Source organism: Achroia grisella, unplaced genomic scaffold, assembly GCF_030625045.1.
Source record: "Achroia grisella isolate CSIRO2021 unplaced genomic scaffold, CSIRO_AGI_Agris_v1 utg1581, whole genome shotgun sequence".
Lineage (NCBI taxonomy): Eukaryota > Metazoa > Arthropoda > Insecta > Lepidoptera > Pyralidae > Achroia > Achroia grisella.
This window is the reverse complement of record NW_026712659.1, coordinates 960,582-983,082: the sequence shown is the minus strand read 5'-3', so window position 1 is coordinate 983,082 and position 22,501 is coordinate 960,582. Positions and strand designations below refer to the sequence as shown.

The following is a 22,501-nucleotide window of genomic DNA, read 5'->3' as shown; positions in this document are numbered from 1 at the left end:
ACCATAACCGTATGGTATATAACTTCACAATTTGCACTTATAACACACGCGTGTATAAAACACGGTTTATAGAGCTGCTTTAATATCGAAAAGCGATTCAATTAGATCTGATCTGTGTTGAAAAGAAATCTAGAAAGTCATTGATGGTTGTAAGTGAAGACGACCGTATTTTTCTTATTGGGTTGTTTGGGCTATTATCAGATGCTTGGACCTTTAGCACTGCGGCCTATATAGATCTATTGCGCTCGCCCTTTTTCAGAGTTCGCTACCTAGACCTGTCAGGGACAAGAATTCAAGGATTTTATTAGGAGCGATGGTTTTTATCTCCTCAGGAAAGAGTGTAATCCAAAGGAGATATTTCGTTTATGCATGAGTGGTCTACAACCACATAGGACGTGTAATAGTTTAGACAAAATCTGCAGATTTTTGTGCACAGGCCTAGGTTTGCCATATGTTTGTCAATTAGCAGTGTCCTGTCAGGGCCCCAGTCATTAAGGGCCATTCAGGTATTACGTAAGCACTATAGTGGGGGTTGCTTTGCTTATTTTGGTGACATGGGGGGTGGGGGAGTCTAGATGATTACGTTATAGGTAGTTATTTACTTTTTTACACGAATGGCAACCCTCACATTGTCTTTGCTAAAAAAAACAATACATGAATTGAAAATGTTTACGTAAGCTTGGGGGGAGGGGGTAAGAGCTTTGCTTACTTTTGCTGACAAGGGGATGGGGGTAAATAAATGTAATAAATCTGCTTACATAATACTTGAATGACCCCTTATTGCATATGTTTTACTCAATAGCAATAGTCTATTGCAGTATTTGTTCGAGTAGCCCGATATTAGGGTTTTTGAAACCCCCGTAACTAGAGAGTTGAATAAAACGAAAAGTCCCGTGACACTGTGTCAAGATTTATTAAAATCCATCATACACAGCGGTCGCGAGCACTTAACGCTAAATGGGGAGTCATTTGTCGTCATCCTTGAAGACCATGGTGCTGTGGCACTTGCCGCAGTAGTGGCGATCTTCCATCACGGCCATGAACACGCCGGCGCCGCACTGTTCGCCGGTACACTCTCGCCGGAGACGGTGGATCTTACCGTTCTCGTCCACCTGCATCACAACAATATCAATAAGGAACCGTCCAAAAAACAGCAATATTCATAATATTAATACTAGATTTAAAGACAAACTTGCTGTCCCCAAGTATCGTTTAGAAAAAGTCAATAGGTCTTTTATAGGAATAGGTATAAAATTTTACAATAAGATACCAAAGGATATATTGGAATTACCCTTACATAAATTCAAAACATCTGTTAAATCATATTTACTGAGCAAGGCCTATTACTCACTAAACGATTACTTGAATGACGAGCGTGCATGGCAATAGTTTTCATGTTCGGGATTTTCATTTTATGTTAGACATAGACACCTATATAAATAGGTATTTATTGCATAGGTATGCATTGTAAATAAACTGGATTAAAAAAAAAAGTAATTCTTAGTTTCTTGCCAGTTCTTCTCAATTGGATCTATATACCGAACTGGACGGTAGGGAAAAAATTATAATGTAAAAACTTGACGTTCATAAGCGGCTAAAATGTCCTACATGAATCAATTATTTTAGAATTTGAAAAAAAAAACCACATGATACTCGAAAATGAGGGAGAACCCAGGGTTAGGCAAAAATCACGAAATATATCAAGGCGGAAGGGTGTAGTTAAAGATCACATGCATTTGTTTTTCGTGTACTGAGCGATTTCTAGACAAAAAAGTGTGTAGTGGTGACTTTGACTAGTGTGAATATTTCTAGATACTAAAAATACATGTGATTTTGGGGACTAGTACTTAAAATTTCTGTAAATACTTAAATTGAAATATGTCACGCAAGACTCGTCATAGGACGGTTGAGATCCCAGATTAATTATTTTTACAGGGCTTATCCAATCCTTATTGTTATAAAATAACATTATTACACAATACACGAGTATTTTAATGGAATTGACATCAACAGAATTTAAAAACAAAATAAAATAAAAAAAAAACGTGGATGAGCTTAAGACGCTGCTATAATGGATTTTTGTATAGATACATGATTGTTACCACTATAATTGTCATATATTTTCATATTTCATTTGTCCACATACAGACCTTATAAAACCTGAGCACGGCTAGTTTGACCTTCTTCTTCTTGTGCTTGATCTTCTTGGGTGTGGAGTAATTCTTCTTCTTGCGTTTCTTGGCGCCACCACGCAGGCGCAGCACGAGGTGGAGGGTGGACTCCTTCTGGATGTTGTAGTCGGATAATGTGCGGCCATCTTCCAGCTGTTTGCCCGCGAAGATCAATCTGGAGGGAAAGAGAAATGTTTGGTTAAACAGCAATAATATGTGCAAAAATAAATAATAATAGCTTTTATTGCTATCTGTGGAGGATGACCGCGATGAATTGCGGGTTCGACTCCTTGCACGGTACAAACAATTATATTTATGAGTATGATTGTTTGTACCAGTCTGGGTGTTTTCTATGTATATTATGTATATATATATTTACAAAAAAACATATATCTAAGTATTTATATCAGCTGTCTAGTACCCATAACACAAGCTCTGCTTACCGTAGGACTAGATGGCGCTGTGTTAATTGTCCAGGGTAAAAAAAATGTCTCATGCCAATTGGATTTTCCTACTACCGAGCTGTAAAGCTAGATATGGTTAGAATGTGACCAGCATCCTCTACTTTACTAGTGGATGACAATGGAATGGTACACCCGTCTGCGCTAACGGCTTATGCTGGCGGGGCACCAGTGGAGAATGATAGGATGAACATGATGTCAGGTCAGTTAGCACATCGTGACAAATTCACCAAGAATTTATCACGTTGGTTTCTAGGGGGAACAGCGAGTACCTGACATGGCACATTGCTAGCAATAACTTCATCAATCCACAGTACTAACCATCCCCTGTCCCTCCTGTAGACACCAGGAGACTTCTGCGCTTTTATGAGGACCTTGGCTGGCTACTTCAGTAGTGTGGCTCTACACGCACAACGGCCCAGATGAGACTTATTACGGAGAACGGAGTCCAACTTACATTATATTACATTACATCCCCTCAAAAGTGGCAATTCCCAGAACAAATCAACGAATGACAAAACGCCTAATAAATCTGGACAGGCATAACATAAAAACAATGATAGGGACAATGACGGGCCACTGTCCCTTAAACAGACATTTGTACACAATAGGTGCTACAGACAGTCCCCTATGCCGGGGCTGCTTTGTAGCCGAGGAAACGGCCGCTCACGTAATCCTGGAGTGCGAAGCAGTGACCACACAACGAAATCAAATCCTCGGTGAGGTCGCTCCGAGAAGCCTGCGAAGACACCAGGAGACTTCTGCGCTTCAGGGAGGAGCTTGGCTGGCTACGTTAGTAGCCTGGCTCTACACGCACAACGGCCCGAATGAGAGGCCAATTGCGGAAAATGGAGTCCAACCTACATTACATCCCCTTTCCCTCCAGCTTTACTAATTGACTGTGTGATAGTCCTGCCACAGCTAGCTAAGTCTTCATAAAAGGTCGTAAAATGCAATTGTGAATACAAACCTCTGCTGATCAGGTGGAATGCCCTCCTTATCTTGTATTTTAGCTTTCACATTTTCGATGGTATCTGACGGCTCGACCTCAAGGGTGATGGTCTTACCCGTAAGGGTTTTAACGAAAATCTGCATCTTGATTCACCTGTAACATTAAATGTGCACTTACAATGTTATATACTAACTGACCCGCGCGACTTCGTCTGCTTCACACTTATTATATATCGCCCCATTTACATATCTTTTTAAATTATAGCCAATGTGTTAATCTATATCAGATTAATTATAGCTAAATATATAAGCTATATTACTGTAATTTTCATCGAAATCCATTCAATACTTTTTGCGTGAATGAGTAACAAACATCCATTCATAAATACTCAGATTAATATAATACATACTATGTTCAAATGTCTACATTTATGCAATTTCAAATAAGGTCAATTCAAATATTTTGTGGTTGTACATACAGACTGTTTTGACATTTTATGGATTATAAGGGAATTGTGCCGGCATCCGTCTGCGCTTATGGTTTACATTGACGCGGCACCAATGATCAGATCAGATCAGATTATATTCAATTTAAAAAATCATTTATATATATATTACTAGCTGTCCCGCCAAACGTTTTGCCATATAAATTAATAACGCTATAAAATAATAGGGGTTGAAGATAGAAGGGTGAAAATTTAGGATTGTATGTATTTTGTATGTATTTTTGTATGTTGTATCATAAAAAAAAAAGAAACTAAAAATTTTGTCTAAAAAATAAAATAAAAAATAGATGTTGGCCGATTCTCAGACGTACTCAATATGCTCACAAAATTTCATGAGAATCGGTCAAGCCGTTTCGGAGGAGTATGGGAACGAAAACTATGACACGAGAATTTTATATATAAGATTTAGCCACTAATGAACGTCAAATTTTTTATATTATAATTTTTTCCCTATCGTATATATATTTATTATTATATGTATATGAAATAACTTGAAGATTTCAGCAGTAATTATCACTGATCATTTTTCTCCAATTATTTTATCTAATTAATTTTACATGTTATGAATCAGTGATGCTAGTGAGCCTGTAACCGTAACCGAAACTATCGGATATTCGATATAAAAAAATATCCGTAACCGTAACCGAATCCGAAATAAAAATATCGAATAAGTACGGAGCCTAATTGAGACAAGTTAAGTAACAGTATTATTAGCTATTTGTATTTTACTTTTGAAATTCCTTAAAAAAATTATATCCGTAACGTAAATTATCCGAAACTAACGGATAATCCGAAATAATTTCATGTATCCGTATCCGGTATTTCATATACATCCCTGTTATAAATCATATTGCATTGTCCTATGCCAATTAATAATCTGCATCAATTACGATATAAAATGTATATTGTAATGGTTTAATAATTGTCTTGCCTTAAATGGACTACAAATGTGAGCAAATAGCAATACATATTTTGTAAATAAATAAATATTTATTCATAAATATCCTTGTAGATGTAGATGTCATAATTTTTATATTTATTGCATAATGTTATTGTAAGATAGTGTAAGACTTGTTATAGTAAAATTTATTTGTTTCATATATAAAGACATAAATATGTACATCATTTAACATAAAATTACTCATATTAAGATTACTGTATTTAAACAAATTTTATAAACCTATTGTCTATATCATAAATAAATAAACATAAGTGTATATAAATTTATATTATACATAACAAGGAAATGTTTTTATTTTTATTCTTTATATGCAAAAATGCAATAATAATGCTTAAGAAGTTCTTACATTCAAGAAATATGTGTGAAACTGTGGATATTAATAATAACTATTAAATATTTAAATGTCATGTTTCTTAATGTTTTAAAGTTATTAACAAGTAGTAAAATGTATCAGTTGTTATATACCTTTGTATTAATATTATAATTTTGTTATTTATCAATCTAATATAAAAAGAGTCTTACCTAAATAATCAACAATACAATTTGAATTAATTTATAAACTAAATTAAATCAATATAATATTTTAGGACACTTGATTCGGGACAATGAATTTATGAAAGTTATTATTGAGGGAAAGAGAAGGAAATAGGGGGAAAGGAAGACCAAGACATGGCTGCATCAAGCAAATTAGTCATAATTGGAGTCATGACATATCAGGTTTAAAGGGTATGATGGAAGATTGGGGAAAGTAGTATAAGCTTCACTGGCAAGGGCTCCTAAATTACGAGTGAATGAATATTTACTTGGTAACATAAAGTTATAAAAAGAATGTTAATAAAATGCTGAAATGTTTTTATAATTTTATTCAACCAAATTATTCAAACTAACAGTACAGCATTAATGCAACCATCATTTTCCGGATTGTTCGTGACCTGTGCATACTTTCCCCACACCACTTTGCCGGCCTGTGTCACCAAACCCAACTCAGAAATGTTCACCTCAATAACGGTACCCTTTGTGATCACTCCGAGACTTGTGTACATTTGCGAGCTTGGATTTTTCTTCACACCTATTATGGGTAAGCAAAAGGTAGCTTTCAATTCCGGGTGGGTTACATGAGCCTTCTTGAAACGCAAAGCCATCGGTCGTATAAACCTCTCAAACTTCGGTGGTTTCCTAGTGAAATTTTCACCAACATATGTGACTTTGGTTACCATTCTCTTCCATGCTTTCCTCTTCGATTTCCCAGACTTTAGTACTTTAAACACTTCAGCGTCAGCCTGTGCTCTCACCTTTGGTATCGGCACGTCCCATTTTCCCGCCTTTTCTTTGCGTTTCTGTTTGATCATGTTGGAGAGTACCTTCGCTCGAGACTGTACATCTCTGTCCAGGAGGTACACCGGTAGCGCACCTTCCGACACTTTCTCAGTGTTTTGTTTGACATTTTTCTCCTCGTGCGCTTTGATTTTCTTTTTCATTTGTATCTTTTCATTGCGACGCTCCTTATTGAATATCTTCGCTTTAATGCCTCGCAGTTTGCGGGCCTTCTCTGCGCGCTTGTGGGGCTCACGTGCCTCCCGCTTTCGCTTACGCTCCTCATAGTCGAGCCGTCTGCCGTAAAGCTTTTGATGGCGTTCAATATATTCGTTTTGCGGCATTGTGGTTGCTTATTCGGCAACTACAACAAAATTATGGCGTCATCAGTTGTTTCAATGCTTCTAAATTTCTAAGTTTCACTTCGATAAACCTCTGGTACCACTGTGCTTTATTAATTTTGTTTATTTCCGTAAAATCTTGATGAGAATAAAAGATTGATTTGGAATTTACAAAAAACACGAGTTTGATGTAACCTATAAATGCGAGCCCAAGTCAATTAATCACTCCACGTGTACAATATTTTTAATAGTAGTCGATTATTTTACAAAATAAGTTTGTAAGTCTGATACGAAGATATGGAAAATAGTAATATGGTAAAAACTTACGTGATATTTCATAAAATAAAATAAAATTGATTAACTCACGTTAGTAAGACACCATGACAGAAGTGAAAAGGAACCTCTATAGGGATGTCCACTCGAGTTATTAACTGTTGTGTGACTAACGTTGAACTTGAGTTAACCGGTAAACGAATAAAATGAAAAAGCAAGAGCGCGTTTCAGTTAATTCACTTCAAAGATTAATTGAATAAACAATAATTCGTGAATACAGAAACCGTAAATACGGAATGGTAAACAATATGGGATTATAGGGTATTTATTATAGGGTAATCCTGTAATCCCCGTCCCAATCTCAGTTCCAAGGCCGCCTCTCCGATTGATCCCCCATCCAATTCAAATGGGGATCGATATTACGACGGCCTGAGCCGAGATTCGAACCCCTAGCGGTGCCCTCGAAAATCGTATCCGTCAGGCGGGAGTTGGCCTTCAGCCGCTCCATAAGTCCTTCCGCGGGTTTGGAGTGCCATCTGCACTTGCCCCCTATCGTCCGGTGAAGCTGTAAAGGCCAGCTGCGGCCAACAGCATTAGAGTAGTCTGGAAAAAAAAGTTCCTAGGTGAGAACGTAAAAAAAACAAATATATTTAAAAAAATTAATTTAATTGAAGTTTCTAAACATCGCGGTGAAGGCGGCTTATATAAAAGTCCCAGGTGATATCATATACTTAACAACATACCTTAGGCCCAGTTGTAATAAGATCTTTTTTACCATTTGACGGCATCAAAGGATATAGGGTTGGATACCTATATCCTTTGTAAATGCCGTCAAATGGTTATTAGTTTTTTTTTTATTTATTAAAACTTTAATGCGCAGATATACAAATAAAGGTGCACATGGCGCACTTAACACCTAGAGGCATTTTCTACCAGTCAACCATAGGGCAAACAGAGATCATGTGGGCGGTACATTATAATTAACATATAATATTTACATACATAACTTAATAATGTATATACATACATACCAATACATATGAAGAAGGAGAGTTAGAGGAAAATTAAATAGTATTGAAATTTGGGATAAAAAGAATTACTCTAGTTCAAGTAAAGGTGTTTACGTAATTTTGATTTAAATGAGAATTAGATATGCGAATAAATAATTTTTTGGCGCGAATATAGGAATTGGGTGTCATTTTTTTTATCCGCGAAGTGAAAACGGAAACGAAGGAAGTGCGTATAAAAAACTTTTACAGTAGTTCGAAAAATTAAAAAAATAATCGGTATTCAACTCCTGTTATCTCGTCATGTTTACGTACGATAGCACGTCTCTAAAACTGGATATTGTGGTTACCAGTGTTGCCAAGAAGTTGCTGATTATGTTTTCGAACAAAATAAATATCTTGGTCTTCATCGACAGTTATGCTAATCACAGATTGCCTACATGACAAAAGTAATCTCAATAAGAGTGCTGAAACGGGATAAAAATTATTATGACAACAGTCTGTTCCAAAAATTGAAGTAAATATACCAAAAGGCTCTGTTCCTTTCATACAAGTCGGTATGTCATCAAGTGTGATAGAGACAAACTTGTCAGTGGAATTATTTCGGATCGTTTATTTCATGCTTAAATCTTTATTATATCGTTTTGGTTATTATGTTAATCAGTAATATATAATGAAATGAAATATTTTAATTGCGTTTGGATGTAGCTGTTTTATTAATTTATATGTAATGTTGTCCAGTCCTGGTGCTGTGTTTCCTAATCTTAAGCGAAATATGAATACAGAAAAACAGTGTAAAGGGTTCATTGATTTCAGATTATCAGATCGATTCAATACAATATATCAACTAAATTTGCATCATTGCATGGTGATGAAGCTGTCAATATCTTTAAGAAACTTTGTAACCACTCATCATTGAGATATTTGTTGGTAGATGTACCTATCTTTTTAATTTTTTTAATGCTTGATCTTGATGAAAGATTTTGATAAAATCTTATCTTATGAAATGTTATCTGAAATATGAAAATCTTAATTAGGTGCTTTTCTATTAAAACAATCATGAATTTTTTTTAAATAATTGTTGCGGTAACTCTATATTATATAAGGACTTTCTTAGACTTTTGAACAGCATAAAATTAAAAAATCATTTATTCATGTAGGACATTTTAGCTGATTAGGAACATAATTTTTTTTATATCATAATCATCACATGTTTTGTTCCACCAAGGCACTGGTTTTTTTAAAGTGTAGTTTGTTTAAACTTTCATTTTGGAACTATCTTGTCTTTGATATCATATAAAATATTGTATATATTATTATATACATCCAAGGTATAAAATACAGTCTGATAAAGAGTGATCCAGTAATCCAGAGACTAGTCTGCTTTATTATATAATTTTTTTCTTCTACAGGTGGAACCTCAACACTGATGAGTTCACATTTACCTGAGTTGGATAGTGATGGATTTTCCACTGCCAGAGGAGATTTTAGGATCATTGACCCGAAACATTGATCTTTATAACCATTAATAGACTATTGAAATTGTTGTTTCAGTAAGTAAATGATTGTTTAAACATGTTGGTAATTTTAATTAAGATTTTATTTTAGTTAAATTCAAATAGGTTGTACTTTTCAGTCATGTTTCCATTTTTAGGCACAAATAGTTTATATGGTATGTTCTTGTATAGCTTCAAATTGCAAATGTTAAATGATTGTTGTTTCTTGGATAAATATAAGAGATTGTTACATTAACAAATATATGTTGTTTTATGAATCAAGTTTCTATCTATTTATTGTATAATCCTTTAGACTTATAGGAAACATATGTTTTCTCTTTCTGTAAAAATAATAAATAATATAAAGCTATTTAGGACTTAGTGATATCTCCCTAAGGTATAAGTAGATTTTTATTATTTTACTATTTAGGAAACAAATCCTGTGATTCGGACAGTATCCATATTATTCTATCATATGGGAAGTACATAAAATAGCCCTACCTAATCGGATTACTGGTAATGATATATCCGTTGCTGATGTCTGCCTATTTAGGCCCTAAGTAGTAGTTGGACTACCATCATTTAACACACATTAGTCAATTCATCCATTAGATTGTATATGTCCTATTGTTTATATGACAGCCAAACAAAATATGCATTAAAATCAACCATAATAAGATATGGCTAAGGAATATTAAGTAGCACTATTCTATGACAATACATAGATTTCGAATTGATTAATAAACAGTAGTATTTATGTTGTTATATTTTAAATTTTGTTTAATTATTATGTATGTTTTATAGGATTTTTTAATATTAAATTATAGCATGTACAGTCAGGTATTTTACTGGAATTTTTACACTGTGTCTCAAGACAGATATTAAATACTGTTTTAAGTTTGATGCAGTCATTATTTATATGTATATTAAATAAGTCATTATATATATTAAATAAGTATTCATTAAATTAAATTTGATAACAATATTTCTTTTATTGTCTTATTGGTTTTTGACATTTTCTCTTTGTTGTTACCGAGAGCCACAAGAACTACTGCATTAATTTTAGTTTCATGATTTACCATTTGACTAGTAGTGGAATATGTATCTGAATATAAGCATATTTTGGTAAAGTGGTAGCTGCAAATATAAATAAACTTAATATAAGTACTTCTGAATAGTCACTTTATTTTTTATTCTACCACTCATTCAGATTGTAGACTCATCACAAGTAGAATGAGCAAATAGCTTGTGTTACTCTTTGAATAAATAAATGTTGTTTTATGTATATTTACATTAACAAGGATTAGGCATGCGACAATCATGGAAACTGCCACGCACTTAATCTCTGTTCAATCAGGTAACATTGTCAGCACTATGAATTTTAAGTTAGATATTTTCTACAAAAACATTATCATTTATAAACTCTTCAATTTTGTAATAAGCTTTCTTACAAAGAAAACATTTTATAAGACATTTGAATATTTTTCTGGCAAATTAAGTACAGACTCTGGCAGTTGTAAAACCTTACGCAATTTCCATAAAAACGAAACAAATGAAAAATGGCTACAATGCCTAATGGAGATAGTTTTCCCTCTACTTTTCTTATAAACCATTGGATTGATATCACTATAACAATAATTGCGATACAAATCGCAATTATTATACTAAATATATTATAAATATTTATAAAAATATTGGCCGTTGAAGGCTTTCGTTAGATCACACCCATTTTATAGGCGTTTACTTGATGTATACCTGCAATGACTGACATTTTCGGTGAACAATTTCGTCAAATTGGGTTTATCTACTATCACTCATTTTCTACCTTTATTTACTATTTGCAAGCTATACAATAAACTTATAACACAAATACGAAAATGGAAAAAGGAGAAAATTTAAAACACCCGCTCAATTTGACTTCCCGCCAAAAAGTCCAGAAATGGAATCCGTATATAAGGGTTACCCACTTCAAAAATTAATTATTTCTAATTTCTTACATCAAGAAGAAATGGCCCGCAATACCATGCACATGATTGCTACTTTTATGGTCTTGTTGTAGTATTTTTGAGTGGACGTGATGGTGAAGAATTTACTCAGAAATTACCCTATTGATAAAATATCGTACGTGGATGATGAACTCTTGGTCCGTCTCGAAGACGTTTTTACAATTTCTTTAAAATCCCCTTTATATTCAGGAATTCAACATTTCCTAATTGCCTTCAAGGTTTTGTCATGATGGGTTAACTAACGTGAATTCATGCTCATCCCATTGTCCTCCACTGGTGTCCAGCCGCGCCGAAAAACCATAAACTTAGCATCAGTGCATGGATGCAGCTAAATTATATTTTGTTTACGGTAAGATATTAGTCTTTCTAGTATCCACTCATATTCAGTTAGTATTGGTATCTCATCTCACATCAGTTGGCAACCCTGTTCATATCCTATCTCTGACTTGAGTCGGGAGGGAGCAAACGAACTAGTTCGTAATAGAGTGTCAAATACGAATGAAAAGCATTATGGTCGCGTCAATAAAACCGAAGTCTTTAGAAATAGCTCCGAATCCGATTTTTTTTTATTTTACTATTAAACTACTATTAATCAAATTTTTTTCAAAAAGGGAGATGTAGTCCTGACTTTAATGAAAAAAATCTTTTTACTGTTTATATTAATTAATGTCAGCTTATAAAATGAAAATTGTTATAATATTAACTGTGCCCGCGGTTTCACCCGCGTGTGTACTAAGATACAAATAAAAACTATTATCTATCTATTTTATAGCCTATATGTTAGGAATATAAATATTTTGTAATATTTTATCTATATCAATTATGTATTTAATAAATATTAGTTAAATATTATTATAAAGAATTACTCCTTATTTTACTGCAATTATATTTCTTATTAAGAATGATATTTTTCAATACTAACTATGCGTCCTATTCTATAATCACTTAATTATTTATCAATTTCACTTGCTTCTTTAGATGTAGATGGACGAGGGGATCTAAATTTACAAATTGTGCAGTAGAAATTACATCTCGGAGATTTTGTATTTCAATTACACCATTTATGTCATCTTTACAGTGGCAATCTGTAATTTTGTCAGAAAATTTTTTCTTCTCCGTTTGTTATTTTATAGGATTTTTGTAACCGGCTGCGTTTTATTGACCGGCTTGAACAAGACGTATCGGTTTCCATGCTTAATATAATAGTATAGTTAGAAGCCGGAGAGACCAAACCGATCGTTTAAAGTTACCCGCTCTTTTTAATTATTGGGGTAATAGAATAGTTATAGTTATTATAACTCTTATTAATTCATATTATAAATGCGAACGTTTGTGGAACGTTCGAACAAACGTTTGTGTCGCGAACTAGTTTTTCACGCAAAAACCACTTTTAGCGGCTACGTTGGAGCCGCTATTATTTACGTTTATTGGATCTTGTGTTCATGTAGCATCAGCACCAGGAGGAGACTAGAAACCAGTCGTGAATGTAATTAAAAAATGTAAATAAAAAATAAGTAAATAATATTTATAATATAAAAGTATTTACAATTAGTATATGTACAAGAAGGCGATTCGGTCTCGAATCACAGGCCTGTTATTTTATTTTTCACTCGCAACACAGGCAACGGTTTCCTGTGCGATATTAGTTAATTCGCCACACACTGAACGGATTTTGATGAAACTTTACTGTAATATAGCGTAAAATAACAGATAGGCTATAATTTGTATTATGCAAATTAGCCGAAATATAATGATCAATATCATATAAATGTGATGCAGACGAAGTTGCGCGGGTTAACTAGTTCCATATAGAGTTCTCACACTAACTGTCAGAGAACGCCATTCTCCATACAACATGTTAACCATAAAGAGCCCATTACTCCTGTAGTATGTTTATTTTAATTTTTCTCTATGGTATTCAGTAAGGGTTCTCAATCTCACATAATTGTTGTTACTTTACTTTTAAATAATATTTTTTTTCTACCATTATGAATAAGTGTGATTTTAAACATGTCTAATAATTAAATAGTGTGTTGGAGACATATTTTGTGCAATGTCCACTGCTGTTGTCACAGGTACGTTATTACTGCTGCTATTATTGTAATTTGATTCCAAACCAAGCTATGGCTTCCATTTTGACAATACTTTTTCTCTCGTGTAATCGTTGAATAGTTTCTTTACTTGTGAATCATCATTTCTTCGTAAGTATAAATTAATGTTCTAGACTTTCTATCCGGTGCATGTGTACTAATTAACGGGTCATAACCAAAGTTTATATTTCTAAATCATGAAATTTTAATATATCACAAGATTGATGACCTACAAAGATTTAAACGGCTTTTCTTGGATACAACGTAAAATTCCGTGCCTTTGTTACATTTTGGCAGTTTGAAAAATATGCTAAACTTGTCAATTTGTATGTATTCTTACATATTACGCATTGATGATTGTACCTACGTCATAGTGCTCAGAATATTAATAGGTTATGGCAAACAATAACTCAATCAATTGAAATGTATCTACTAAAAAACGTCATAGAATGCTTCCTATATAATGTATAATATAAAAGGTCATCTCAGATTAATCTGTAGAAACATATAGGCGAACAGACAGTACTGTCAAATATTGGCATGTGGCTTTGATAAATTACAATATGTACAAATGTATGTGACCCTAAACATGGAAAGTTTTGTATACTTTAACTGTAGAAGTTATATTCAAATTGGTTAAAGCCTTTTATATGATTGTAGGCTGGTATAGGCTACATATTATAATTAAAATGTGTATTAATAATAATAAAGGATAAAAATACTCATAGACATAATAATGATAACGTTAATATTCTGTACCAACAATATGCTACATCTGGGCCGTTGTGCGCAGAAACAAAACGTTGTATAGATAAGTCAATGGGTAGTTTACATGCGCAACGGCCCAGATGGGAGGTAAACGCAGAGACGAGTGTCTATATATATAATATCACATTACTTATCTGTAGTATATATATTATATTACTCTAGTTTTACATTAACTCAGGTTTTTTTTTTTAATATTTTCCCTGTGCCAGCCTAACAGTATGCTGAAACAGTATAAAAAGAATGAGGATAAAGTCAAGTTATTATTTACCACAAATGTACCACAATGTGTGATAACATATTCCTCATTTTTTATCTATATTAAATATTATCTTTTTTGTTTTATTATTACAAACAACATGAATGAGTAATATGTTTATTTGTAACTCGCCTCTGTGTTTGAAGGTTTGTTCGAAGGCGTTATACTCAGCAGAGTAAGGAAAAAGAACAACAATACACTAAATTTATAAGTATTTTTTAGACATGTTTTTTAGTGTGTTATAAATGATTCAGAAAAGACACTAAAGGAAAAAGTTAGTTAATTAATGATCAACAACTAAGCTACATATGAATAGTAAAACTATTATAGAAATGACATATTTAATACCTAATATCAAACTTGATGCCTAACATTTTTTTATTATCTATATTAAATATGTCTTTTTGTTGACGCATGTTGGTGTTAACATGAGTAACGAAAATGACATATTTGATATCAAACTTTATTATCACAGAAGTACAATATCTCTGTATTTAATTATTCATACAGCATTTTTGTATGTAACATTTGCTAAGTAAACTTGACAGGCGTTGTACTCAGTAGAGTAAAGAAAAAGAGCAACAATATACTAATTTTATATGTATTTTAGTTATAAATGATTTAGAAAAGACAAAGGAAAAAGTTAGTTTAATTCGTAATCAGCAAATTTGAATATTTAACATTTGCCAAGTAATCTTGGCAGGCGTTTCCAGGCTCAACAGGGTGAGGAAAAACAGCAAAAACATACAAATTTTGTATGTTTTTTTAGAGTGATGATCTTTAGTGTGTTATAAATGATTTAGAAAAGACTCATAATATTTTTAGAAGGGACACTTAATTCATCATAAGCAAATAAGCTACATATGAATAGTAAACCTTCTATTACAGAAATGGACCTTAAATTTTTATTACTTTTTTTTCTAATATCACTTCTTTTTAGATGCTTAAGGTAGTGTTGTTCCAATAGTTGAGCACTCAGTCAATTTGGGTGGTAACAAAGGCTCTTTTATATTTTGTTTTGGAGTTTAGTAACTTTAACTGTCAGAATACTTGGTATTCTGACAGTTATGAATCTGGGTGCATTCAATACAAAATTTTGGGCACTTTGTATGATGTTAACAATTTACTTTGACACACTTCTCCAGAGTTGTAAGTGACATGTTCATACATGTCTTAGGACTTGTCAGCAGTTTATTTTCATTTGTTATCACTTGGCCTTTGTGTATAAAGGACAGGTTGACTCATAGACTGCACAATGTGTATTATTAACAATGATTAATAAAATATATACATAGGACTAATATTTATTGTATGTATTCATTTAAATTTATAGTAAATACTTCTGCTAGAGTGTGTCATTATGTGTAGTTAGTTAGTAAAAGCTTTGAATTTATTGTCAATATACAGTTTTCTGTTTCAACCCATAAGCCAGTAGAGGTTTTTAAACTGAATCATCAAACAGGATTCGGGACAAACATTCTTTTTCTTCATTATTCTTCTTGTTCGTTTTTGGAGAGAACATTCTCCAAGTCAAATGATGGTCATGTGTAATCCAAGATATTTAACAGTGTCTTTATATGTTAAAGCATAATTTTCCAATTGCACTGGTGGGCAATTTCCATGTTTTAGTGTTAAAGATGATTTGGACAGATTTTATAATGCTGGTCCAGACTTTCCATCTTAATAATCTCTAATATCTGTGAGATCTAATTGTTGATCTAGGTTTAACTGATATCACATTGTTCTCAAATCCATCATCAGATACATGATACGGGATGAATACTTCAGATAGGTGTTTGGTGATGACATTGGCCAGTTAAGATTCCACACAGACCTGTGTTCAGATAATGTACACATGACATGTCTCCGCTATAAAATAAAGAAATTTCTTCCTTTTCTCATAAAAAGAAACATGTCTTTGCCTCAAAATAATGAAATTTCTTCCTTTTTGTCATAAAAAGAGACATGTCTTTGCCTTAAAATAATGAAATTTCTTCCATTTCTCATAAAACGAGACATGTCTTTGTTTTGAAAATGAAATTTCTTCCTTTTCTCATAAAAAGATCTACCAGATCCGGCTGCTTGTGTGGATCACATGGCTGAAGATTTTGGTTCCCTGGTTGAGATATGCGTTAGGTTCTTTTTATCTGTGCTCAATTTAAGTCTACCTCTTGTGGTAGTTTTTTTATGGATTATAATGGAATGATGCACCCGCCTGCGCCTAAACGCTTGTGGGGCACCAGTGAAGAAAAATTTGCAATATTATGAATTAGTTAAAAAAAAAATCTAGACAGTCAGATAAGAGAGACAAGTAGATAAAAAGATAGAGAAAAGACTACATAAACATTTAGATATATCGATAAATTGCTTCTTTTAGTAGATATCTAATAGCACACCATTAATCATAGGAGCAAAAAAAATTACAAAATGTACAATCTTATATAATAAACTATTTAACAAATCCCATGTTCTTAAGACACACGTGTTAATTTTTTACAACGTTTTGCGTCCATTGTTTATTAGTTCTACATCCCAGGGAACATATAAACTAAATTGTGTAACCACTGGTGAGCGTCCATCAATTATGTAATTAAAAAACTTCCAATAATTGATCACAATAGTTCCCAGGCTATGATGTGTATATAATGGAATGATGCTCCCGCCTGCGCTAAAAGTTTACCCTGGCGGGGCACGAGTGGAAGATGATATCATCTTGAACAGCAATTAACCGCTATGGTTTCCAGGAGAACCACGTGAACGTCAACCTGACGCAAGCAAAGGGGCAATGGGGTTACTACCCCAGTACTAACAATCCCTTTCTCTTGCCAGTGTGATTAGGGCCATCAGTTACGTCACGCTAATTTTATGATAAAAATCGTGAGGTCACAAGGAGGGTAAAAACCACTCAGATTATCACAGCTGCTCATTTATGGCAACCCTCTCCCTATTGTCACACATTTTGAAATTTTGTCACATTATCGATCCGCCTTTTCCCTTAAAGTATGACTTAATTTTTGCCCACATTCTAAAGGTTTTTGACATTATAATATTTATAAAAATTACGTGTCACGTTGTTTGTCCGCGATGGACTCCTAAACTATTGAATCGATTGTAAATTTGATTAGAACATTATGTGCATTTGATCCAACTTGAAAGATAGGATAGCTTACATCGCAATATTATTTTAGCCACAGCAACTCGTGGCCGGGTTTGCTAGTAATCTGATAGTTTTAACACGATATAGATATAATTGAAGTAGAATCCATATAGTACGTAGATTACAGAAGTAACATAATATAACAAAGCACACATATATAAAGAAAGCACAACGGAAATCTTAAATATTATAAGTTTCATCAGATCATCAGCAACAGTAGCCTATACAGCCTAAATTGAACCTAAACTCCAGGTGGGTGAAAGATTAAGAACTTAATCAATTAACATCATCCCATCCTGGGCTGGTGTCCCCTCCCGCCAGCGGATATCCTGTTAGAAATAAACTAAAAATATTACATACAACTGATAGTTATTTGGCCGGATATTCACAACACCGGAAGTTGCGGGGACTGAATGGTTGACTATCTGACTCATGAGACCCCTTTACACGTAGCGTTTTGGTTTTCGCACGAAAAATAATGTATTTACAACCAACTGTGTCCACGACTTCGTCCGCGTGGAATAGTGCATTAGCCAAATAAAATATTTAATAATCTTACCCAAAAAAAAAAGAGAAAAAAGCTTCATCGTTCTAGCTTCAAAATGGCGAATTTTGAAATATTTATTATAAGACCACAATGGATCTTGAAGGGCGCAGCAATGTTACAATGAATGAATTAGCTTTTATATTTTTTCTAATTAATAATATTTAGACAAATTACCTTATATATTTTTTCTAATTTATATGATTGTATATTCTAATGATTTACTTTTTTGCAAGTTCTCCGTCAAATATTCAATGGTATCATATTATTTTTTGACACTTTAATATTGTTTAGTTTATTCAGCAATATTTTACAACTTACATTATCGTTTGCTTTGGTCTTATCTAGCAATATTCCGAGTAGCGTTATAGATCGTTTTTTCGAAAACCATTCTGTGCATTTAAATGCAGAAAGAAGACTAACCGTACACGCAAATGCTCGTTTTAATCTCTCCCTACACGCGCTTTAATAAACTATTATCACTATAAAATGACCTATGTTTTTTAATTCTAATACGAAAATCGATTTTAGATGTTTCTTTATTGATTACGTCAGCCACTCTAATCAAGCATCATTGTTGCCAACACGACACATACAAAATTTGCTAACATTATTCAATGTCAAATAAAACGTCATTTAATTTTAAATCTTCAATAAATCGTGCTATATGCTAAATAACAAAAATATGCTAAACTGGCAACACTCAAGCATACACGCAAAAATGAATACGATAACTAAACAATAACAATTACTCACGATTGCGTGCGTACGCGCAATTGTCTCACTCGTCGCATGAACGTGATATGAGAATGACGTCTGTATCTACTTATGTTTTATATATAACCTACAAACTGTTTTTGTTATCGCGGGAAGTATATATCTGGTTATTCGTCATATGTCATATTCGTCAAATGTCTTATATATAAAACTCTCGTGTCACTGTTTTCGTTCCCATACTCCTCCGAAACGGCTTGATGGATTCTGATGAAATTTTGTGAGCGTATTGAGTAGGTCTGAGAATCGGCCAACATCTATTTTTCATCCCCTTAAATGTTAGGGGTAGTCCACCCCAAATTTTTTATTTTATTTTAAGGCAAAACAACGTTTGCCGGGACAGCTAGTTACAGTATAAAACTATGATTTTTTAAAAGGTGATATAATGGTGATGATGACATAATTCTAAAAATTATTTAATTGATAAATATATCGACCGGCGTGAATAGTACTAAACTAAAAATTTCAATTTGCGGTGTCAATCGAAACGATGATTAAATATTTAAATGATAAATATATCTTTTAACGTAATTAGTACTGTCGCGTACATGCAGCAACAAAACGCAAACCGAAAGGAGCGTCAGAAAGTTCGAGCGCTCGCTGGAGTGCACACCCTTTTTTTTTTTTTTTTTTACTTGGAGAAAATCCCTCATGGAGACCCGCCGGCCCCGGGGGAAGCCCGCGGGTACTGTGAGACTCCTACTCACTAAAAACTCCAAGGTATCCCGACGAAGCGCCTATAGCCGGAGTCGCGGGATCGAATGTCGGTCCACCGCAACTCCGGCGGGGGAGTGCACACCCTAAGCTAAGTCCGACAAATGTACCTACTGTATTTCGTATTGTACATTGAAGTTAAATATATCTATACATATAAATAAAATTGGAGTGTCTGTTTGTAATATTGAAATAACCGTTTTTTACTACATGCATATGAATATAAATACGGTACATATACCAAAATAAGATTTTTTATAATTTTTGTCCGTCTTTTGTTCCGGCTAAGCTCTTAAATGGCTGGACCGATTTTGACGGGACTTTTATTGGCAGGTAGCTGTTGTAATAAGGAGTAACTTAGACTACTTTTATTTTAGAAAAATAAAATAAAATTCCACGCGGACGAAATCGCATATTCATGTTTTTAAATGTTTAGTTTCAAATTTACTTCGTGAATTTTATAAGCATTACTGTTTTTTAATTTTAAATAAAACGTCTTAAGTCTATTTATTTACATCGTAACGTTTCTATGAGTAAAGTTTATTTTAAGATAAATATTCCACCAGATGTTGATACTAATCGGTATCTGGCTGAATAGTATATTTAGATATTGGATATCTGTTTCATCTCTATCACGCCAAGGAGGCAGATCAACAAAGCGTGGTTCATTCCCAAAATATTCTTCACAATGGTCTAAGATCAGCTAAATCAGTGATTCCCAAAATGGTCTATCGGCCCCCATGGGTCTATGACAAATTTCAAGGGGTCTACGACAGCCGCCGTCATCCGTTACTTTATATTTATAACACTAAACTTTACTACAGTTAGAAATTTACAAAAAATCAATACCAGGTAAGAATGGTCTACCCGAAACCGAAAAATATGGCAAGGGTCTACGACACAAAAAGGTTTTGGAACCTCTGGTCTAGATCCTGAGAAATTCCTATTACTCACTAAACAATTATTAATGACAAACAAGTATGGCAATAGTTGATCATGGACGTAATTTTCCTTTAATATTAGTCATATACATGAGTTTACTCATGTATATGACTAATAATCTACATAAACTACTAATAATCTAAATAAACTGGCTTTAAACAACACTTGAGTTTCTTGTCAGTACTTCGAAATCGAATCTGTATACTGAACTGGATAGGAACGACATATTAATACCAAAACAATAACGCCCATAAGTAATTAAAATGAATAAATAATTTTTGATTTCATTTAATTTAAAAAGTGAACAAAATTAATTCTCATAACTTTAGTTGTCTCTAGCACTCCTATTACACTAACACTAGGAGTAAACCATTAGCGGCTATTTCTATTTTATTATCATTCACATTTCGATCCTCACTCGATATGGTCGATTGAGTAATAGTAGATTTTTTAAATAATCGATTATTTTTCACATCCGTAATCCGTACCTCGCTGACGTATCACAATTTTGTTCAGAAATGTACTTACGTAGTAAACTACTAATAAACAGTATAATCAGACTATCGTCGTAATCTAGTACAATTAGATTTTAACACTTAATTCGATAGCGTCCAGCGTGACGAACAATTTAAAGAAATCTACTGAAACTATGTAAGTTTTGAGAAAAATACATGTGACAATGTCCGCTGTGACGGACAAGAGTTTTATCAAAAACTGCACTAATTTTTTTAGCATTTTTCCTGTACTTACTTCAAATCCAAAAATATGACCACTAAACAAAAATCTGTTTCTTTTGCTACAAATATCTCCGTCGAATTAAGGGTTAACAGAAAAACATGAAGATATTATGCACCTTTATTTAATATACCCCGACGACGTCTAATGGCTTCGACGTTACACCGCAGACTGATGACAATACGCTAACGATATTTTAACAGAGAATAACAGTTATACAGATACGGTAACTAATAATCTGTTACAGCAGTTGCACAATACTAGGGAGATTCCCCGGTTATCTGATATAATATTTTACACTGTCATTGAAGGTTAAATCAACAAGTAGAATCAGACTATCGTAGTAATCCAGTACAATTCGATTATCTATTTTAACAGAAAAACATGACGATATTTTATCCCGAACAACGTCTAATGGCCTCGACGTTACACCGCAGACTGATGACAATACGCTAACGATATTTTAACAGAGAATAACAGTTCTACAGATACGGTAACTAATAATCTGTTACAGCAGTTGCACAATACTAGGGAGATTCCCCGGTTATCTGATATAATATTTTACACTGTCATTGAAGGTTAAATCAACAAGTAGAATCAGACTGTAGTAGTATTTGAGTACAATTAGATTTTCTATTTTAACAGAAAAACATGACGATATTTTATCCCGAACAACGTCTAATGGCCTCGACGTTACACCGCAGACTGATAACAAATACGCTAATGATATTATAATAGACAATAACAATTATATGGATACGGTAACTAATAATCTTTAACAGCAGTTGTACAATACTTGGGAAATTCCCCGTTTATCTATACATATAAATAAAATTGGAGTGTCTGTTTGTAATATTGAAATAACCGTTTTTTACTACATGCATATGAATATAAATACGGTACATGCACCAAAATAACACTTTACAATTTTTGTCTGTCTGTCGGTTTGTTCCGGCTAATCTCTGAAATGGATGGACCGATTTTAACGGGTCTTTTGGCAGGTAGCTCATGTAATAAGGAGTAACTTAGGCTAT

The 22,501-nt window shown here is 33.4% G+C and overlaps 3 protein-coding genes across 3 annotated transcripts in view; 1 reads left to right on the top strand and 2 right to left on the bottom strand.

The window, feature by feature from the left end:
• Positions 1-889: 889 nt before the first annotated feature.
• Positions 890-7,161, bottom strand: LOC131841326 (ubiquitin-ribosomal protein eS31 fusion protein). The gene is made up of 4 exons (XM_059189651.1): positions 7,072-7,161; positions 3,603-3,737; positions 2,151-2,346; positions 890-1,112 (listed from the first exon to the last, which is right to left on the bottom strand). The coding sequence occupies exons 2-4, from the start codon at positions 3,725-3,727 to the stop codon at positions 966-968; spliced, it is 468 nt and encodes a 155-aa protein (XP_059045634.1). The 5' UTR covers positions 3,728-3,737; positions 7,072-7,161; the 3' UTR covers positions 890-965.
• On the bottom strand, positions 5,899-7,136 carry LOC131841323 (ribosome biogenesis protein NSA2 homolog). The gene is made up of 2 exons (XM_059189646.1): positions 7,072-7,136; positions 5,899-6,728 (listed from the first exon to the last, which is right to left on the bottom strand). Exon 2 carries the CDS (start codon positions 6,706-6,708, stop codon positions 5,929-5,931), a length of 780 nt encoding a protein of 259 aa, XP_059045629.1. The 5' UTR covers positions 6,709-6,728; positions 7,072-7,136; the 3' UTR covers positions 5,899-5,928.
• A 6,194-nt stretch (positions 7,162-13,355) lies between the features above and the next one.
• Positions 13,356-22,501, top strand: part of LOC131841330 (E3 ubiquitin-protein ligase Mdm2-like) — a 51,559-nt gene continuing 42,413 nt past the window's right edge. Inside the window, exon 1 of the mRNA XM_059189655.1 lies at positions 13,356-13,562. Coding sequence (XP_059045638.1) covers positions 13,541-13,562 — 22 coding nt within the window. The 5' untranslated portion in view covers positions 13,356-13,540. The remainder of the gene's footprint in view (positions 13,563-22,501) is intronic.

Coding starts and splice junctions, on each gene's coding strand:
- LOC131841326 (XM_059189651.1), bottom strand. CDS start 3,727: ATGCAGATTTTCGTTAAAACCCTTACGGGTAAGACCATCACCCTTGAG. Junction 2,347..3,602: donor ATTCCACCTGATCAGCAGAG/GTTTGTATTCAC, acceptor CTTTCCCTCCAG/ATTGATCTTCGCGGGCAAAC. Junction 1,113..2,150: donor CCGTGCTCAGGTTTTATAAG/GTCTGTATGTGG, acceptor GTTGTGATGCAG/GTGGACGAGAACGGTAAGAT.
- LOC131841323 (XM_059189646.1), bottom strand. CDS start 6,708: ATGCCGCAAAACGAATATATTGAACGCCATCAAAAGCTTTACGGCAGA.